At 36.2% G+C, this 19544-nt stretch overlaps 1 protein-coding gene across 1 annotated transcript; it reads left to right on the top strand.

The window, feature by feature from the left end:
- Positions 1 to 12182: 12182 nt before the first annotated feature.
- On the top strand, positions 12183 to 15123 carry setmar (SET domain and mariner transposase fusion gene). The gene is made up of 2 exons (XM_030134738.1): positions 12183 to 12330; positions 13852 to 15123. The coding sequence occupies exons 1-2, from the start codon at positions 12229 to 12231 to the stop codon at positions 14632 to 14634; spliced, it is 885 nt and encodes a 294-aa protein (XP_029990598.1). The 5' UTR covers positions 12183 to 12228; the 3' UTR covers positions 14635 to 15123.
- Positions 15124 to 19544: the final 4421 nt, after the last annotated feature.

Genomic DNA, 19544 nt, shown 5'->3' with positions numbered 1-19544 from the left:
CCACAAAAAAAAAAAAAAAAACTCTGAGTTTTTGACAAATCGCACCCTGCACACACACACACACACACACACACACACACACACACACACACACACACACACACACACACACAAATACACAAAGTGTCCTCAATAGTTTGTTAGCTGTCCTAAAATAAATCATTTGGTAAATTTTGTTGTTAATGTTGCTTTTAAGTTTGTAAAAGAGAATAAAAGTTTGCTCTCTTGTTAATGTTGCACTTCATGTGGAATTTTGTTGTTATTTTTCTGCAGAATGTGAACTGATAGAACTGTGATTTGATTTTTGTTGTTTGTTTAAAACTACCTTTTTTTGGAAAATTGCAGTACTAATGTTTAAAATACATTTAGCAATATTTTATTTATTTTATTTTCTATTTGATTTATAGAAGCAGAATTATATTATTCCTGTTCTTCTATATTCTATTGTCTCCAAAAATTGGGGGAAAAATGTTCAAAAATTCATAAATGCATGAAAGACATTTTGAGGGGTTTTCTTTATTCCCGTACCGAACCGAAAAAAAACAACAAAAAAAAAGCGAACCGTGGCTTTCAAAACTGAAAACGTACCAAACCGAAAATGTTGTGTACCGTTACAGGCCTAAAAACCATTAATCACCTCTGTTTTCTGTTCGGTTTGTGTTGTCAATAGCTGAACTAAAGATCTGTTTGGAATCCAGCAAACAAGGTGTGAACTGTCACAGTTTAGTCTGAACCATGGATCAACAAACAGTAACTTAGCAAATGTAAGAACATCCCATAATAACTTTATACCCTTATGAGTCTCAGAATCAAACTCACATGAGTAGAAGAAACGCTGACATTTCACTGTCAAACTCCATTCTTTTCATTTACAGCTGAGTCCTGTGGAGAAAACAGCCTCTATTTTTATCACTTCTTTTCTTTGACTATGAAAGTTGTTTCTTAATGGTTCTCATGCAATCTGGTCACTTTCTGATGCTTTGATTAAAGGCCCCACAGTGTTAGTTTTCCTCATCAAGGCTGGATGACTCACTACTCCCTCTAGTGGTCACATAAATCCCCTGACACGAGGAAGTGAATTCAATTTTTTTCTTATCTCTACAATCCAATATATTGACATCTTTGACCAAACCAAGAGCTCTTTAAATACTAATGATCATTTTAAGTCATGTCTGGATATTTGAAAATTAAAATACTGCATATAGACCCTCAAAAAGCCTCTTTAACCCTTTCATGCATAAATTATGAGAACCTTAGTCAATTTTTTTTTTTCTTGAGTGTTTTTATTCCTCTTTAAGCATGAAAAAAAACAATGCAATTGAATTTTTTTTTTTTTTTATGAATCTATTTTTCATGGAGTTACAAAAATGTCCACTCAACTGGACATCATACGTTTAATTTTTGAAGCAAAGAAACATTTATTTAAAACTCTTCATCAGAAAGTGATATACTGTGTGAAAACTATGAAACAAAAACATTTTTAATGCAGCTTATATGTTGTTTTCTTACATTTTATCCTGCTCAAATACTAGTTATTACTCATCTCATGAAGATAAAATCCTCTTGAGACCCAGTAAATTGATAATTTTAGATTTTTTACACTAAAAAATTGTCTTGTTTGGAGTCTGCATAATGCAAGTTTTTTCAGATACATTTCAGATAAATCATTTTAATTTATTTATTGATTTTTTTTTTTAATGGAATGTCCTTTGCAATGGACAGCATTTAAGTTAAAACTGTCAAACTTTTGTCCCCTACAGAGGACACAATGCATTGCTGGGTCTCAGGAGGATATGCCAAAAAAAAAAAAAAAAAAGTTAATTACAGTCTAATAACAATTAGCAATTGATTTACACTCAAACATATCACTGCAGATCAGGTTTATCAAGAACAGCAAAGTTACAGTAATGGTTTGAATGTCAGTGTTTGGGATGATGCATAAGCGTCCACTGTGTTGGCTGATATGGAACTAAAACAACAAAACCCATGAATATACAAGAGAACAGCTGGAGAAGAACTGTCCACTGAAGTGACCACTGTGCATGAAAGGGTTAAACCATATAGATTAGGTAGAACTGGACTGGTTTAGCTTCAGTCGCAGATAGAAACTCACTGAATCAAATAGTCAGATGGTCCAGTCGCCTGATTGGTGAGTCCCAGTCTTGTCCCGCCTCCCTGTACACTAAACAGGTACAGAGGATGGCTTCGTCAATTCTTAATAATGACTCCTATCCTTCATGAGGTGAATTGCAGCTCCTTTTCTCTGGATGGAGGTTCTTAGTCCCAAGGTGCAGGACACAGCGTTATAAAAACAGCTTTGTTCCTGTCGCCGTCACTGAGCTCAATATGAAATAGTGATATTGCACTTTATTTACTCATTTTAGTTATTTATTCTATTTCTTTACTCTATTTATTATTATTGTGACTTCAAAATTTATAATTTTTTAAATTTTATGTTCTTATCCTGGTTTTTATCCGACTGTTTTTATCTTTTCTGGGTTTTTATTGTGTTTTATTGCATCTTATTTTTATTTATTTGATCTTATTTATTTTATTCTTTTCCTTATCCATGCTGCTATACTGTTGAATGGTGGAACACTGAGCACTTTTTGTCCTGTCTTTTTGTCCTGTCTGGATGCTCGATCAAGTACCTGTCTTACATGTTCAGTGTATGTCTTGCTGTAATGCCAAAAGCAATCACCTCGTCTGCAAAACAAATCTACCCATGGGTACAAAAAAAGTAACCTTGAACCTTGAATCGAGAAGAACTACCAAGAAGAATGATGACCTGGGCAAATGACAACCTACACAGATGTCTTTTGCAGTGTTATTTTTATTTATTTATTTTTTTGTAAAACTGTGAAACCCTTGCCCCCTACAGAGGACAAAAATGCATTGCTGGGTCTCTAGAGGATATGAGGTCCAAAGGGGAGTCAATGCAAGTCACCGTTTTTCTTCAACCACATGTTTTCCATCAAGATCAAGGAACATTATACAGGGTGACCAAAAAAACGGGAATTTTTGAAGTGCGTATTGGCAGACATGAGCAAGTGGCAGCACTGCGAGACAGTGACCTTGAGCAAGTAAACACACCCCCATTTTAGTAACCGTGGATCAGTGGAACGGGCAACAGTGTGCGTTAGCCATAAAAATGTTTTATAAAAACGGCGATAGTTTGACAGCTGCGCAGAGGGAGTTCCGACGTTTTTACAACTTAGGACGTCATGGTGCTGTTCCATCAAAACACGCGATAAAATGTTGGATTAATAACTTTGAAGAGACTGGATCTGCCCTAAAGAAGAAACCAGCTGAGATGTTGAAGCGGTCAATAAGGAATCTCAACAGCAGATTTCAAGAATGCATTCGTACAGGAGGACGCCATCTACAGGAGGTAATTTTTAAAAAATGAAAATTCCGTCATTGTTTCTTAAATGGCATGTTTTAAGGCAGTGGTTCTTAACCTGGGTTCGATCGAACCCTAGGGGTTCGGTGAGTCAGTCTCAGGGGTTCGGCAGAGGTGAAGACACACACTCGACTCATTAGTCGGGTGTGTGTGTCGGGCTCGGTCCGTGTATGTAAACAAACGGCTTCGGAGACTCTTTCTCTGATTGACATCCAATATACGCGGTGTATTATTGTTGCTTATAGCACTACAACACATCCGGAAGTGTTTATAATCTCTTCCACTCGTCTGACAATGAATTATTTGAGTATTTTCCACATCGTTGTTATGACTTTTGCTACTTCCTGTTAACCACGGAGGCAGCCATGTGTAGAGTTTGTTTACATTTTCGGTCACCGCATTGGTCAGTTACAATCATGTGACGACCGACGCACCGTCGCAGATGGAGAAATCGTATTACGCCAAAGCCGAGCTAGTGTCGTAATAAGGATGCTGGACATAAAAACAAAGAAAAGGAACAGACTTTGCTGTGAAAATGACATGAGAGTGGCACTTGCCAAGGTGAAGCCACGCATTTCTGAACTGGTCTCTCAAAGGCAACAGCAGAAGTCACACTGATTTGCAGTAAATATTCATTATTATTGTAGCCTGATGGAAATTAGGTGATGGGTGTGTGTTAAAATGTTAAAAATGATAAATAGCATAAATACAATAAGTTCATTATTGGAATACAAAAATTAAAACCATTTCAGTGTGGTAGTATTAAAAAAGGTCATGTCTTTGTGAAAAGGTATGTAATTTGTTGTGAGTTCATGCACTGTATTGGTTTTGTTCTTTGAACACAGTGATGTTAATGCACGGTTCATTTTGTGCACCAGTAAAACATATACAGGGGTTGGACAAAATAATGGAAACACCTTCACCTCAAGATGATAATGCCCCAATCCATACAGCTAGAATTGTTAAAGAATGGCATGAGGAACATTCTAATGAAGTTGAGCATCTCGTATGGCCGGCACAGTCCCCAGACCTCAACATTATTGAGCATTTATGGTCAGTTTTAGAGATTCAAGTAAGACGTCGATTTCCACCGCCATCGTCTCTAAAAGAGTTGGAGGGTATTCTAACTGAAGAATGGCTTAAAATTCCTTTGGAAACAATTCACAAGTTGTATGAATCAATACCTCGGAGAATTGAGGCTGTAATTGCCGCAAAAGGCGGACCTACACCATATTAAATTATATTTTGTTGATTTTTTTAAGGTGTTTCCATTATTTTGTCCAATCCCTGTACCTGTGTCTTGAATTTGGAAAAAAATCATATTTTATTTCTTAATAAAGAAGGGTTTGGTGAATGCGCATATGAAACTGGTGGGGTTCAGTACCTCCAACAAGGTTAAGAACCACTGTTTTAAGGTTTCAATTACTATGGATAAAATATTTTTCTTCCATCACTCTTGGTTTTATTGGATTGTTAAAAAGTTCCCGTTTTTTTGTGTCACCCTGTATATTAGCTTCCAAAAAGTCTTAATTTACCCAGAATTCCATTCACATAAGTCCTGCATAAGAAAGTTTCACCTTGAGGAACAGACACATGAGACTTTTACCTGAAGTGTAAAGGTCCATGAACTTAGGTGGCTTACGTCTAATTTAACAAATACTTACATGATGAAAGTGGACTAATTGATCTGTCTTGATGGAAATGTTACAACAATAAACCAAGCAGAGTTTTAAGACCTGCCATCGCGTTCTTGGAAAAGCTTTTTGGTGTCGACAGTTGATTTACGAAGCCCACATTGTTCTCAACATTAACCTCTATTGTTCTCCCATCAGTCAAACCGTCACTCAGTCTATTGTCAAATACTTCCTCAGATTCACACGCGACGTTTTAGTCAGCACGGCGTCTCTGAAATTGAGATGCAACACTGTCAGCGTTAGTTTCACCCAAGGACAGAGATGAAGGCCGATTCTCTGAGGAAACCCCACGGTGGTTCTTCTGTGGTGGGTAAATGCCAGATGACAGCGTGACCCCCCCCCCCATCTGCCGGTGATATCCACCAGAGAATAAACCTCTGAGTGTCCGCTACACATGACAATAACACCACGCAAAGGGTAGGCCTAGAAACACGACCAAAACCTGATGGGTCTGCAACCAGAACAACCAGATTCCTTTTATCTCTATTAGTCAAACACATTAGACACCACTTTATGTCTTCTCTTCTAAAACACATTAGTTAGACGTCCGAAATCATGACTTTCAGGCTCCAAACATATTGATTTTTTTCTGTTTTTATGAAAAATCATTGGATCGTCATCATTTATCTCCAGCATCTTCCAAGCCATGACACTGCATTTTTATTTTTCACTTTTAACCTGATGAGATGTTTTTCAGATTCAGGAAATTTCCTCCAGAGTCAAAGCTTATTTCTCCGATGGATCAGATTTGACTATGACAAAAAATCTGAACTTTAGATCCAGTTTGACAGTGAACTCCACATGAAGATTGAAACTATGCTTATGTTGACCTGCCACCTGCTGGCATTTTTATGCTACTACAGCCATCTCCTACTGGTGCCATGTTGGGAGATAAATGAACCCTCAAAGAATCAGATTCTCCTGGATTTCTTTTGTTTCTCAAATCAGTTAGTGTAAGATGACAAAGAAGATGATAAGTCAGTCTGTTTTTATTTTTCTGTTTGTTCGTAGATTCATGTAGATCTTTATGGATATGGATATCCACAGTCGCGGAAAAAATTATTAGACCACCCCTTGTTTTTGTCAATTTCTGGTTCATTTTAATGCCTGGTATAACTAAAGGTACATTTGTTTGGACAAATATAATGAGAACAACAAAAATAGCTCATAGTAGTTTAATTGTAGATTCTATTGCTTAAAATATGATAATCACACTATATATACAGGGTGGGGAAGCAAAATTTACAATATTTTGAGGCAGGGATTGAAAGACAGTGTATGACCAATTAGTTTATTGAAAGTCATGAGAATTTATTTGCCACAAGAAAATTGACATAATAGAAAATGCTTTTATTCTATGTGTCCTCCTTCTTTCTCAATAACTGCCTTCACACGCTTCCTGAAACTTGTGCAAGTGTTCCTCAAATATTCGGGTGACAACTTCTCCCATTCTTCTTTAATAGTATCTTCCAGACTTTCTCGTAATAGTTTTGCTCATAGTCATTCTCTTCTTTACATTATAAACAGTCTTTATGGACACTCCAACTATTTTTGACATTTCCTTTGGTGTGACGAGTGCATTCAGCAAATCACACACTCTTTAACGTTTGCTTTCCTGATTACTCATATGGGCAAAAGTTTCTGAAAAGGTATGGATAATAGTGTTAGGTATGATTATGACATCAATATATGTTTGGTTTCAAAACAATTGACATAGTGCCTGCTGAGAAAAAACAACTAAATGTTCATTGTAAATTTTGCTTCCCCACCCTGTATATGTAAAATATATCAAGCTTTAGAATCTATGAGGAGGGCAAGAAGGTTTACAAATTATACATTCCATGCAGAAGTGAATGGAACATCCCAACTGATCACCATTAAACATGTCTGATTTACAAATGTCTGTTGTTATTATGATCATAAGTATTTGTTGCTTTAATGGATCTCCTTTCTAGTGATGTGACGTTCACGAACAAATCGAATCTTTTGAACGACTCTTTGAAATGAACAATGGGAACCAAGTCTTTGTAAAGAGTCGTTCATTTTTATTTTTTTATTTTTTTTAAGGAGGGAATGTCTGATTGCCTGTCAGTTTAGCGTCACTGGGAAGGCACTGGGCAGGAGGAGAATGTTCGAACAGAAAAAAAAGAGTGCTTGTGCACTGCGCATGTCTCATGGCAAGAAGTTAGCAAAAAAACAACACTTTGAAGCGTGAGGTGAGCATACTGGAGGAGGCGGAGCTGGAAGACTGGTCGAAACTGGAGAAAAGTTTGAGTGAGTGAGTGAGTGAGTGAGCACCTGTGAGTAATGAGCCAAAGAAAAAGGATCTATTTAAGTACTTGCAGTGATTATTCACTGTTGTGTTTTGTGCAGTTTTTTCCTATGTTTACACACTTTTATTGTTCCTATTTTGAGGAGAATAAACTGTTATTTCATAAGAAAATGTTTTATTTTCTTCTTCATTTTTAGGCTACAGACTAGTCCACATAAATGTACTGTGATGTTTTTGGTCAAATGGTAGTTTTGTAGTTCATTCACCTGGAATGAACTACAAAAAGACCTGAAACTGAAGGATCTGGTTTCGTTGGACACTTTTAAGAGGATGTTGTATGACGTAGAGAGGGAGATATCTGGCTGCAGATTTTTTGTCTGATGCACTTTTGTCTACATTTCATGAGCACTTTTTGCAGAGTTGACTTTGGAAGGTGTGACTTGTCTATGTGCTTTTTGTGTATTTGTTTTATGTATGGAAGTCTGTCTGTAACTATTTAATGTACTGCTGTCCGTCTTGGCCAGGACACTCTTGAAAAAGAGATTCTTAATCTCAGTGAGGTTTCCCTGGTTAAATAAAGGTAAAATAAATAAAATAAAAATGAAAATTCCAGCATTTGCCTAATGTCACCTCTCATGTCATGTATTTAGTCCACACATTTGAACTAACTATTCTTTTTTATGGTTAGATAATATTTACTGCCGTGCCAATTAAACATATTTAAAATATAATGTCAATCATCACATGTAGCCTATTTAGTCATTAAAACATTGGTGTTTCAAAATAATGCAAAAAACATAAAAGAGCCCGTCTTTTGAACGGCTCTTTTCAGTGAACGGCTCCAGATTGAACGGTTCCCTTCAAAGAGCCGAAAGTCCCATCACTAGTGGATACTAATGTTGATATGGAGAAGGGTAGTTATAAATATATCAGTAGTTTTTCACACTGACACACTCACTCTTTGAAAAGTTCTGCCAGTTCTGGAAATAATTCTCCTCAAGTCTTGTCTCCATGGTTCCTGGTGGTACTGCTGTGTATTCTCTGTTGGGGTTCAAATCTGCAAACTCCCAGGGAATGGACAGAAATACCCAAACGGAGAATACAGAGGTTTGAAGAAAACAAAACGTTGCACATGCAAGTCTGGTAGAATTACATACGGTGTTCCACATACAATTATTGTAGATGATTCATTTATCAACACAAACAACACATCACACACACAGACACAACAACATCATTGTGACGCTTCTGACGAAAACTACAGGAAGTAGCTGAAACTAGTAAAGCAGGTAAACAAACAACTACCCCTGTCTATAATAATTGCACATGCAATATTTGACTGCACCACCTTTTGTTTGATTACAGTAGACATTCACTGTGACATCTTTTTTGTTACATAATGCTTATGCTTAATGTTGATATTGAAAGAGTTTCTGAGGCTAAATTCCATGGAGTTGTCGTTGATCAAAAGCTAACATGGAAACAACACATTGAATACATTAAAGGGAAAATCTCAAAATCACTTGCAATCCTGTATAAATCTAGAAATGTATTGAATTCCAAGGCCTTGCATTTAATCTATTATTCATTGATTGTTCCCTATATAACTTACTGTGTGGAATTGTGGGGATCCACCTTCAAAACCACCATAAATTCAATAATAAAACTGCAAAAACGAGCTATACGTATTATCAGTAAGGCTGATTATTATACTCACACGGAGCCACTTTTTCTAAATTCTTATGTGATGAAATTTTATGATCTCTCTTATTATAAAATAATGCAAATTATGTTCAGAGCAAAATCAAAAATGCTCCTTGACCCAATACAGAGGTTCTTTCCAATTCAGGACATTCCATATAATCTCAGAGGTGGTTGCAAATTTACTGTACAAAAAGCTAAAAAAAAGGTATGAAAAGGAGATGTGTGTCCATTATTGGAGTTAAATTTTGGAATGATGCCAACATAAATTTAAAAACATGTAATTCGTTTTTGGTTTTTAAGAAAATGGTTTGTAAAGCTATTTTTGAAGTTTATAAATGCGATTAATTATCTTTTGTTGTTATTTCTTTGGAGGTTGGTAGCCTAAAAATTTGTAACATAGGATAGGCTTTGATAAGCAGTTTGCTTCTGCCTATACCTTTTCAGTCATTATTCAACACATTATTCAACACATGATTCTTGATTTTGTGATTCTGTGATTCTTTTTCTTTCTTTTGCGTGAAATGTCAATACTGTGTACAATATTTGGTGTTGTCATGACTGAATAAACTACTACTACTAACTACTACTACTACTTATGTAGTGTCACAATAAGGTTGATAATATTTTGTCATCCATAGTTGCATTAATTTTGGATTATTGAAGATGGAGAATCGGACCTCTGCGTCAAGTCTTCATCACATCCTAAATTGGAGTCTGGACTTTATGAAGGTTAATCCATGTGTGGAAATGATGTCTCATTCTCCTTGAACCATTCTGTCACAACCCTGATGACCCTGATCAATCCTGGCATTGTCCAATCTTTTAGACCAGGGGTGTCAAACTCATTTTAGTTCAGGGGCCACATTCAGCTAAATGTGATCTGAAGTGGGCCGAACCAGTAAAATCATAACATAATAATATATAAATAATGTCAACTCCAAACTTTTCTTTATGTTTTCGAGCGAAAAAAGTAAATTTACATTATGAAAAGGTTTACATCTGCAAACTATCCTTTCAAAAGATGTGAATCACATGAACAAACTGAAAAAATAAGTGCAATTTTAACAATATTCTGCCTCAGTTTATCATTTACACACGTACATTATAACTTACAGATCACAGTGGATCTACAAATACACAAAACATATAGTAACAGGCCGAATAATGTTAAAATTGCACTTGCTTCTCTTAAGACATTTCAGGTTATTCATATTTGTTCAGATTATTCACTTTTTTTTTGCGAAATTATACTTTGTTTTAGTGCAAATACATGAAAATATTTACATTTACACACAGAAACATTTGGAGTTGTCATTATTTATATTATATTATGATAGTATTTGACTGGTCCTGCCCACTTGAGATTGAATTGGTCTGAATGTGGAACCTGAACTATAAGGATTGTTAATATCTTAGTGTAATTTTTTTTATTTCACTAATTTATCTCAAGGGCCGGACTGGACCCTTTGGCGGGCCGGATTTGGCCCCCGGGCCGCATGTTTGACACCTGTGTTTTAGACATTAAAGAAATGAGAGGCTACATACTGCAGTTAGATTTAAAGGGGTCATATTTTGCTAAACCCACTTTCATTAGTCTTTGGTTCATTTATTTGTGTATTTGGACCCTAACAGTTCATAAAAAGTTCTGCCAATTCTGGAAATAATTCTCTTCAAGTCTTGTCTCCATGGTTCCTAATGGTACTGCTCTGTATTCTCTGCAGGGGTTCGAATCTGCAAACTCCCAGGGAATGAGCCAAAAGTCCCATCACTACTCCTTTCCAGTTGTGTAAATCATGTCGCTATTAATACAAAATAGTTCTAGACTTACTATTCCAGACTTTATCAGGCTAAAAGGATCTATTTTGGAGATGTTTGATATTGCTGTTCTGCTTCAGCAGCTGAGTCATGCATCACTGAACAGTGGTGCAGTGATATAAAATTTTTAGGGGTTGTTATTGATCACAAATTAACATGGAAACCACATATTAGATATATAAAAGGAAAGATTGCAAAATCAATGGCAATCTTGTATAAGTCCAGAAATATACTCAACCACAAGGAACTACATATAATTTATTGTTCACTTATACTTACATATATGTCATATTGTGTGGGAGTGTGGGACTCGACATATAAAACAACTGTAAATACTATAGTCCTCCATCAAAAACGAGCAATACGTATTGTTAATAAGGCCGGTTACTATGAACATACTAATGAACTGTTTATGAAATCCCATCTTATGAAATTTAATGATTTGGTTTACTATAAAATAATGCAAACAATGTATAAAGCCAAATTAAAGTTACTCCCTGTCTGTGTACAAAGGTTCTTCTCAACACATGAGTCTAAATATGATTTTACGAGATGTTTGTAAATTTGTTGAACAAAAAGCTAAAAAAGAGACAAAAAGAAGATGTATATCTGTTGTTGGAGTTAAATTATGGAATGAGGCCAGTACAGATTTAAGAATGTGTAGCCCATTTTTGATATTTAAAAAAATGGTACGTAAGGCAATTTTTGAAGGATACAATTGTTAAGCTCTAACAAGCAATAGGTAAATTATTTATTTTTGAGTTTACATTAAATTACCATTAATTTGGTGGTTAAGTTTTCTATTTCTCTGGTTTATTTTCACCTTTTTAGGTTTCGCTTGTTTGTTGGCTTGGATACACAGGTTTTTTTTTTTTGTTTGTTTGTTTTTTGTCTTTTTCTTTTTCCTATATTGGATGCTGGGTAGTTGAATATGTTATGTAGGACAGGCATTAATATAAGCATTTTGCTTCTGCCTTTTCAGTCATAACCTGTTGGTAATGTTTGTAATGTGTGAGGTGCTGTGGTTGACACTAGTTATTGTGTGACTGAATAAAGAATTTCATCATCATCATCATGGTCCAACATTTTTTTCTAGACATAATTAAGTCAGACACACCTGTTTTTAAAATAAATCCAAAGTGGGTAAAACAGATAGGATAGCAGAACATATCTTTTGGCAGCTGAGGTCCCCAATCTGTTCATCACAGACATGTAATGGTTCAGCCTCACCACTAGATGGCGGTAGTTCTGCGTGAGTACCGGAAGTGGCTGTTTGTCGTGTCAGTTTGTTGACATCAGCTGGTTTGGAGACGCGGGATGTTTCACTCAACATCTGAGCCATGGATCCTCCTGACAGCAGGGTGGATTTAAGCAAAGGTCTGGAGGATATTCCGGTTTTTATCCACATGGACTCGGCTTCACTGACGCTTCCTCATTTTCAGGTAAATTCACGGAAGCTAATGTTAGCATCTTAGCATATCTAGCTAGTTTTCGAAGCTGCGGTCATTTTGCTAAAGTAGTGTTAGTGTGACTTAGCTACTCAATATGTCTTAGTTTAGCTGATTAGTTGTATTCTAAAGTACTGTGAATAATAGTTTTATTTAAAGTTGCGCCGTAAATGTAAACGTATTAGCTTCTTCAATGGCATTCTTAATAGCAACTAATGCAGAATTAGCATTAGCACACGAAGCTAATGCTAATGCTATCAGAAAACAGAACTTAACAATCAGAGGAGAAACGATTTTAAAAAGGGACAGGAAAAGCAAAAAAATGTCAGTACTAAAACTTCAACAATCCCTCAGGTTATTTTACCGCCAGGTGGCACCAAATCACCACCAGCTAAAACCGCATCAGCTGACTGCAGTGAAGGAATCAAAAATAACCTCCTGAACCAGAGATGTCCTACTTTAGTTCTTACTCATGAGTCCATAGAACAAAGTCTCCTATATACATGACTGCACAAAACTCAGCTTTATTTATTTATATTGCAGTCTTAGCCCAAAGTGCTTCACGATATGAGATCAGTGCAGCACAGATCAGAAATAATCTGTTAGATTTTAAGACTAAAAGAAACCCCATAAGTAATATAGATGTCAAAGTCAAATAATAAATGATAGAATCGTTTAAATCAGAAAGATTTGGGTAAGATTCAATAATATAAACAGATGAGAAATGAAAAAACAGTGATTATAGTGAAACTAAGATTGCAAATAATGAAACATTTTAATTAAAACCGAAGCTAAAACCATATGATTTAGGTTTCTTCTAAAAATATCCTCAGAATTGGAGTCTGCTGCTGATCATTAAACTGAAATAATCTGGAAACAATCATTACACCACCTGGGATTTTCTATAGAAATTCAATATTGACATGACCTCTATATAACCTGTTCTTGAAATATTAGTTCACACTAGAGTTCCTTTCAACATATAGATATAATTTATTTTTGCATTACTTGCTTGTAAGAATGCCATTAATTTGAATACAGTTTATTTCCTCTGTAGGAGCTAAAATTAACTGAAACGAGTTCATAAGTTTGCATCTAAAAACATTCATTTCCATGTTCAATTCAGTTGCAGTTTATGTTCACTATGATACGAATGCTGACATTTTGAGGATTGGTTTATGATCTAGATATGTATCTGCTCTTTTCAAGACACTCTAAGATGATGTTAAAAAAAAACCTAAAATAAAAAAAAAAAAAAAAAAGCTGGATTCCAGAAAAGGCATATGTGAATACTTAACACTGTAGGACCTAAAGAAGACAAAACCCTGTTATTTGTAAAGACACAGGATTTGATCTGGCAGAAATACAGAATCAATGTATGACGTAAGAACTGAATCACTTCCAGATAAGATTTGAAAAAGGCTTTTGTGAAGAGGATTTTATATACAGTATAAGGTCATTGTTTCTTTGATCTAAACCTGATCTAATCTCATCTAATGTAATCTAATGTGTCAGTATTCTCCAGAGAACGTCCAGGGTCCGGGCTCCTCCGTCGACCCCAGTGAAGTCACCCTCCCCGGGTGCTCCTGCTGTTCCCACTCCTGCCACCCAGAGACCTGCTCCTGTTTGCAGACGACCGGGCGGGCGTACGATGACACAGGTAAACTCCTAAACCTGAACAGACCCGACTCCGGGTACTGCTCTCCTGTGTTCGAGTGCAGCGCCCTCTGCACATGCAGCGACTTCTGCTCCAACCGCGTGGTTCAGAGAGGGTTAATTCACAGGCTGGAGGTGTTCAGAACCCAGAGCAGGGGCTGGGGTGTTGGGACACTCGAGCCCATCCCACGGGGGGCGTTTGTATGCGAGTACGCCGGGGAGGTGATCGGGTTCGAGGAGGCCAGACGTAGACAGCTTCAACAAAAGCCTGAGGATAATAATTACATCATCGCAGTACGGGAGCATGCAGGCGAAGGTGGCGTCGGCGTCACTGAGACATTTGTGGACCCGGCTGTGGTTGGAAACGTGGGGCGCTTCCTCAACCACTCCTGCAAACCCAACCTGCACATGGTGCCGGTCCGTGTGCACTCTGTGGTTCCTAGACTGGCTCTGTTTGCAGACCAGGATGTCGACGCTGGGGCGGAGCTGACCTTTGACTATTCAGGAGGTCACGGTCAGTCTGATGTAGAGACTGCGTCCACACAGGACGGACGGACAGATGGACTCCAGAGGAAAAAGTGCTGTTGCGGTGCAGAGACGTGTACACGATTCCTACCACTGGATTTATCTGTCCTCAAATGACTTCTGGAACAAACTGTTCTGTTACTTGACATTTTAGCTCTTTGTTAACCCTTTAACCCCTGACGTGTTTGTGACAAACATTCTGACTGTATAATTTATTTTAAATAATCTTAAAAGTTAAAATTTGCCAAAAGGAAAAATTCCAAAACACGCTGATAGAATAGAGCTTGTTCTTTCTATAGATGTCTGAGCATGCTCAGTGCACCCCCTGCTGCCGATGTAATGAGGGTAAAACAGAGCAGAGAGCTGGCACCGACTTACTATAAAAATAGTCGATTTGGGTTTTTTTGGTTTTCTTTACACCATTTGCCTTGTTGTTATGTTTTTTTACTGTTGTTCACAGTGTTGTTGTGATTTTCCTTTTTTTTTTTTTTTTTTTTTTTACTGTGTTTTACTGTGTGTTGTCTGTCTAACTGCTTTAGGGAGTTCAACTAGATGTCAAAAATATGGAAGAGGATTACGGCCACTGGAAAAAAAAAAATCTAATTAAGGTCCAATATATTTTTTATTATTATTATTTTGAGAAAAAAGTCAGAATTCACACTATTTTTCTCAGAATTCTGACTTTAATCTCAGAACTATAATAAAAATTTTTTTAAAACAGTCAGAATTCTGAGAAAAATGACTTTTTTCTCAGAATAATAAATAGGAAAATATATTGGACTATTTTTTTTTTCCAGTGGCCCTAATCCTCTTTCGTACACGAAGCAGCTGGACTAATTAAGACTAAAAGAGCCCACAACAAAAACTACTGGGCCCAAATTCAAATCCTTGCTGTTGTTCAGTGTTTTCCAGTTCACAGTTCATGTACAACATCCTAAATCTCTTATTAATGTACATTCTGAGTGCCTTATTTGTGAAAACCTGCAAAACTTCAATTGTTCTCTTTCTTTTTCTGTTATTCTACCCTGTTTTGACCATAAAACACACAGTAAAACAAAACCACTGCCAGGTCTTGAAAGAAAGATTCCTGAAGAAAAGGGGTTAAAGGGCAAAAGTGATCATTTATAACATCTCTGCAATAAAATACCTGATGTTATATGTCTTACTGACTTGTGCACTTGTTTTATGGTTCCAACAGTGTTTACATTCAGAGAAATCTGCAGTTTTATTATATTAAATATAACCTATTTCATTTGATCTAGATGTCAACTGGGGGAGTTTTTAACACTCATACAATAACAATTTAGAGGAGGATAGAGTTTTAGAATCAATTAATGTGCTGATATCATCCTTACCGTCTTTCCCCAAAAATATTGACACTGAAAATGCACAATGTTTGTCTTGAATCAACTATTTTTGACTTTATAGAACCCAGATTGTTGTTTTGAACATTTGGGTCCAAGTAATAAATACTTAAATGGCCAGATCTGAATGTGTGAAAGGACTTGATGTAAATAATACAAGACGTACTGATATTTTTTTAGCCACTTTTGAGCTTCTACCTCCATCAGCACCAACTTCTGCCAATACAAACAATTTCTACAAAACCTGCCCCCCCCCCCCCTTCACCAGCATTAACGCTTTCACTCACAGGAATACTCTGAAGTTCAAAATTTCAACCTTAGTGTGTTATTGGAGAACATAATAAGACTTTATTACTTTTGTGAAATTCTTCAAAATTTTTTATTGTTATGTAGAAAATCAAGGCTAATGAAGTTACCATATTTGGTTCCTCACCCATAAGTGGCAAAAAAATAAATAAATACAAGAAAAACACATGTAAGGTGAAAGGAACATGTATTTTAGAACATTAGAACATCACTTTTAGAACATTAGACCCACATAAGTGCTGATCCAGACCCCTGTCCACATCCACATTCTCCCTTTGAACATCATTCCTTACATTAGTACCATTACTTCATGGTACCTAACAAAGCAGGTACACTCACTGTTCATGCAGACCCTGTAGGCCACATTAGACCTGAGAACTCTTACTGTCACCGTCTTGTAATGTGTGCAGAAATGACCAAATATAGTCACTTACCCGATAAAGCGTTAACTGTTTCATCAGGTAGTGTGGTTACAACTGTAATGCATTACCAGTCTATAATTATGAATACAGCAGCTCTGATCATCCCAACACACTTTACAGCACAGGTGTCAAACATGCGGCCCGGGGGCCAAATCCGGCCCACCAAAGGGTCCAGTCCGGCCCGCAAGATGAAGTTGTGAAATGCAAAAATTACACTGAAGATATTAACAATCAAGGATGTTAAAATCATTTTAGGTCATTTCAGTCTAAAGTGGGTCAGACCAGTAAAATACTATCATAATAACCTATAAATAATGAAAACTGCAAATGTGTCTATTTGTTTTAGTGTAAAAAAAAGTAAAATTACAAAAGAAAGTTTATATTTACAGACTAGCCTTTTACCAAAAATGTGAATATCTGAAATGTCTTAAGAGAAGTATGTGGAATTTTAATAATATTCTGCCTGTTATTTAATGTTTTGTGTATTTGTAGATCCACTGTGGTCTGTAAGTTGTGATTCACATGTATAAATGATAAACTAAAGTGTGATATTGTTAACATTGCACTTATTTTACTAAAGAATTTTCAGGTTGTTCATATTTGTTCATGTTATGTTCAAGTACAATTCATAGATGTAAACATTTTCATTAGGGAATGTTACTTTTTCCACTCGAAAGTTTTCACTCAAAATGATAAACTGAAGCATAATATTGTTATTACACATTGTTATTACCCTGAAGATATTAATCAGTGGTGTTAAAATCGTTTTAATTCAGGTTCCACATACAGACACAAACAGTCTAATTAGATTTCAAGAGGGTCAGAACCAGTAAAATATTATCATAATAACCTATAAATAATGACAACCCCAAATTTTCTTTTTGTTTTTTTGGTGTAAAAAAGTAAAATTACATGAAAATGCTCACATTACCAAACTATACTTTTACAAAAAATGTGAATAACCTGAACAAATATGAACAAACAGAAATGTCTTAAGAAAAGTAAACGCAATTTTATCAATATTCTGCCTGTTACTAAATGTTTTGTGCAATTGTAACGCACTTGTGTAAATGATAAACTGATAAACCGAGGTGTAATATTGTTAAAATTGCACTTGTTTTTCTTAAAACAATTCAAGTTGTTCATGTTATTCAGATTTTTAAGGAAATTTTGTAGATGTAAACCTGATCATAATATAATTTTACTTTTTTCACTGTTTTTTTTTTTACTGGTCCGGCCCACTTGAGATGAAATTGGGCTGAAAGGGACCCCGAACTAAAATGAGTTTGACACCCCTGCTTTACTGCATCATCCTCAAACCCATAAAAAGTTTTATATTCAATTTAATAATCATTAGGAACTAGAAGTCATTAAATCTTCCAAGAAATTGAGTTTGTGAGGTCTTAATTATAACAAATATCTGCTCAAATCTCATTAATGCATCTTTGTTTTTGTCAGCGTGACCCAGACTCAAGTCCACATTCTGCCCTATTTCTTCGCTTCCCTGTTTACAAAATGTAGATCAATGTCACTGGCGCTAATAGTCCTACTACTACATATGACCTGTATCTACCTCTACCTTTATTTTCACCTGTAAAGATCAGAAAAAGGAGGATTTTATCCGATTTCTGCCTTAACCCATAAAACAGTAACTGGTGACTAAAATCATCTACTGATCTAAAATGTTTAATAACTTCTGAACCACTAAAGCTTTCAAAACATGTAAATAATTGGAGTAAAATACAGTTTGTCATCTTTTTATGGTCATCAGATATGACCCATTTGGACGTTCAGAGGCTCCGTAGTTACCGTGGAAACACAGTCATCTTCTACAACATTGATTCACTATGGAGTTTGATAAATGACAGTGGATGGAGATACGTGGTTTTATGCTCAGTTATGAATATGCTGATATCTTTGCTTAAAAAGTCACTTTTTCTTCAGTTTTCTCTGTTTTTTAATATAATTACCCTCAACTTAAATCTGAACTTTCATAAACATCTACATTAGGGGTGTCAAACATGAGGCCCGGGGGCCAAATGTGGACCACCAAAGGTTCCAGTCTGGCATGTAGGATGAATTTGAAATGAACAATTCTCGCACAGCCGTAAATGGTTACTAAAATGGGGGTGTGTTTACTTGCTCAAGGTCACTGTCTCACAGTGCTGCCACTTGCTCGTGTCTGCCAATACACACTTCAAAAATTCCCGTTTTTTTGGGTCATAGTAACCATTGGCGGCTGTGCGAGAATTGTTCGGTAACCATGTGATCTCAAGATTCGGTAACGTTCCCTGGCCCCCTAGATCACCAGATTTGTGCGTTTGTGATTTTTTCTTGTGGGGCTATCTCAAGAGTAAAGTGTACACGACTCGACCAAGAACTCTGGATGAGTTAAAACAGAGAATTCAGGATGAAATTCACAGTATTCCAGCTGAGATGTTGCAGCGGTCAATGAGGAATCTCAACAGCAGATTTCAAGAATGCATTCGTACAGGAGGACGCCATCTACAGGAAGTCATTTTTAAAAAAGGAAAATTCCATCATTCTTTCTTAAATGGCATGGTTTAAGGTTTCAGTTACTATGAATAAAATATTTTTCTCCCATCACTCTTGGTTTTATTGGATGGTTAAAATGTTTCCGTTTTTTTTGTGTCACCCTGTATACAGGGTGGGGAAGCAAAATTTACAATATTTTGAGGCAGGGATTGAAAGACAGTGTATGACCAGTTAGTTTATTGAAAGTCATGAGAATTTATTTGCCACAAGAAAATGTACATAATAGAAAATGTTTTTATTCTATGTGTCCTCCTTCTTTCTCAATAACTGCCTTCACACGCTTCCTGAAACTTGCGCAAGTGTTCCTCAAATATTCGGGTGACAACTTCTCCCATTCTTCTTTAATAGTATCTTCCAGACTTTCTCCTAATAGTTTTGC

Source organism: Sphaeramia orbicularis, chromosome 5, assembly GCF_902148855.1.
Source record: "Sphaeramia orbicularis chromosome 5, fSphaOr1.1, whole genome shotgun sequence".
Lineage (NCBI taxonomy): Eukaryota > Metazoa > Chordata > Actinopteri > Kurtiformes > Apogonidae > Sphaeramia > Sphaeramia orbicularis.
Note: the sequence above shows the minus strand (reverse complement) of the source record. Positions and strands in the feature narration are given on the sequence as shown.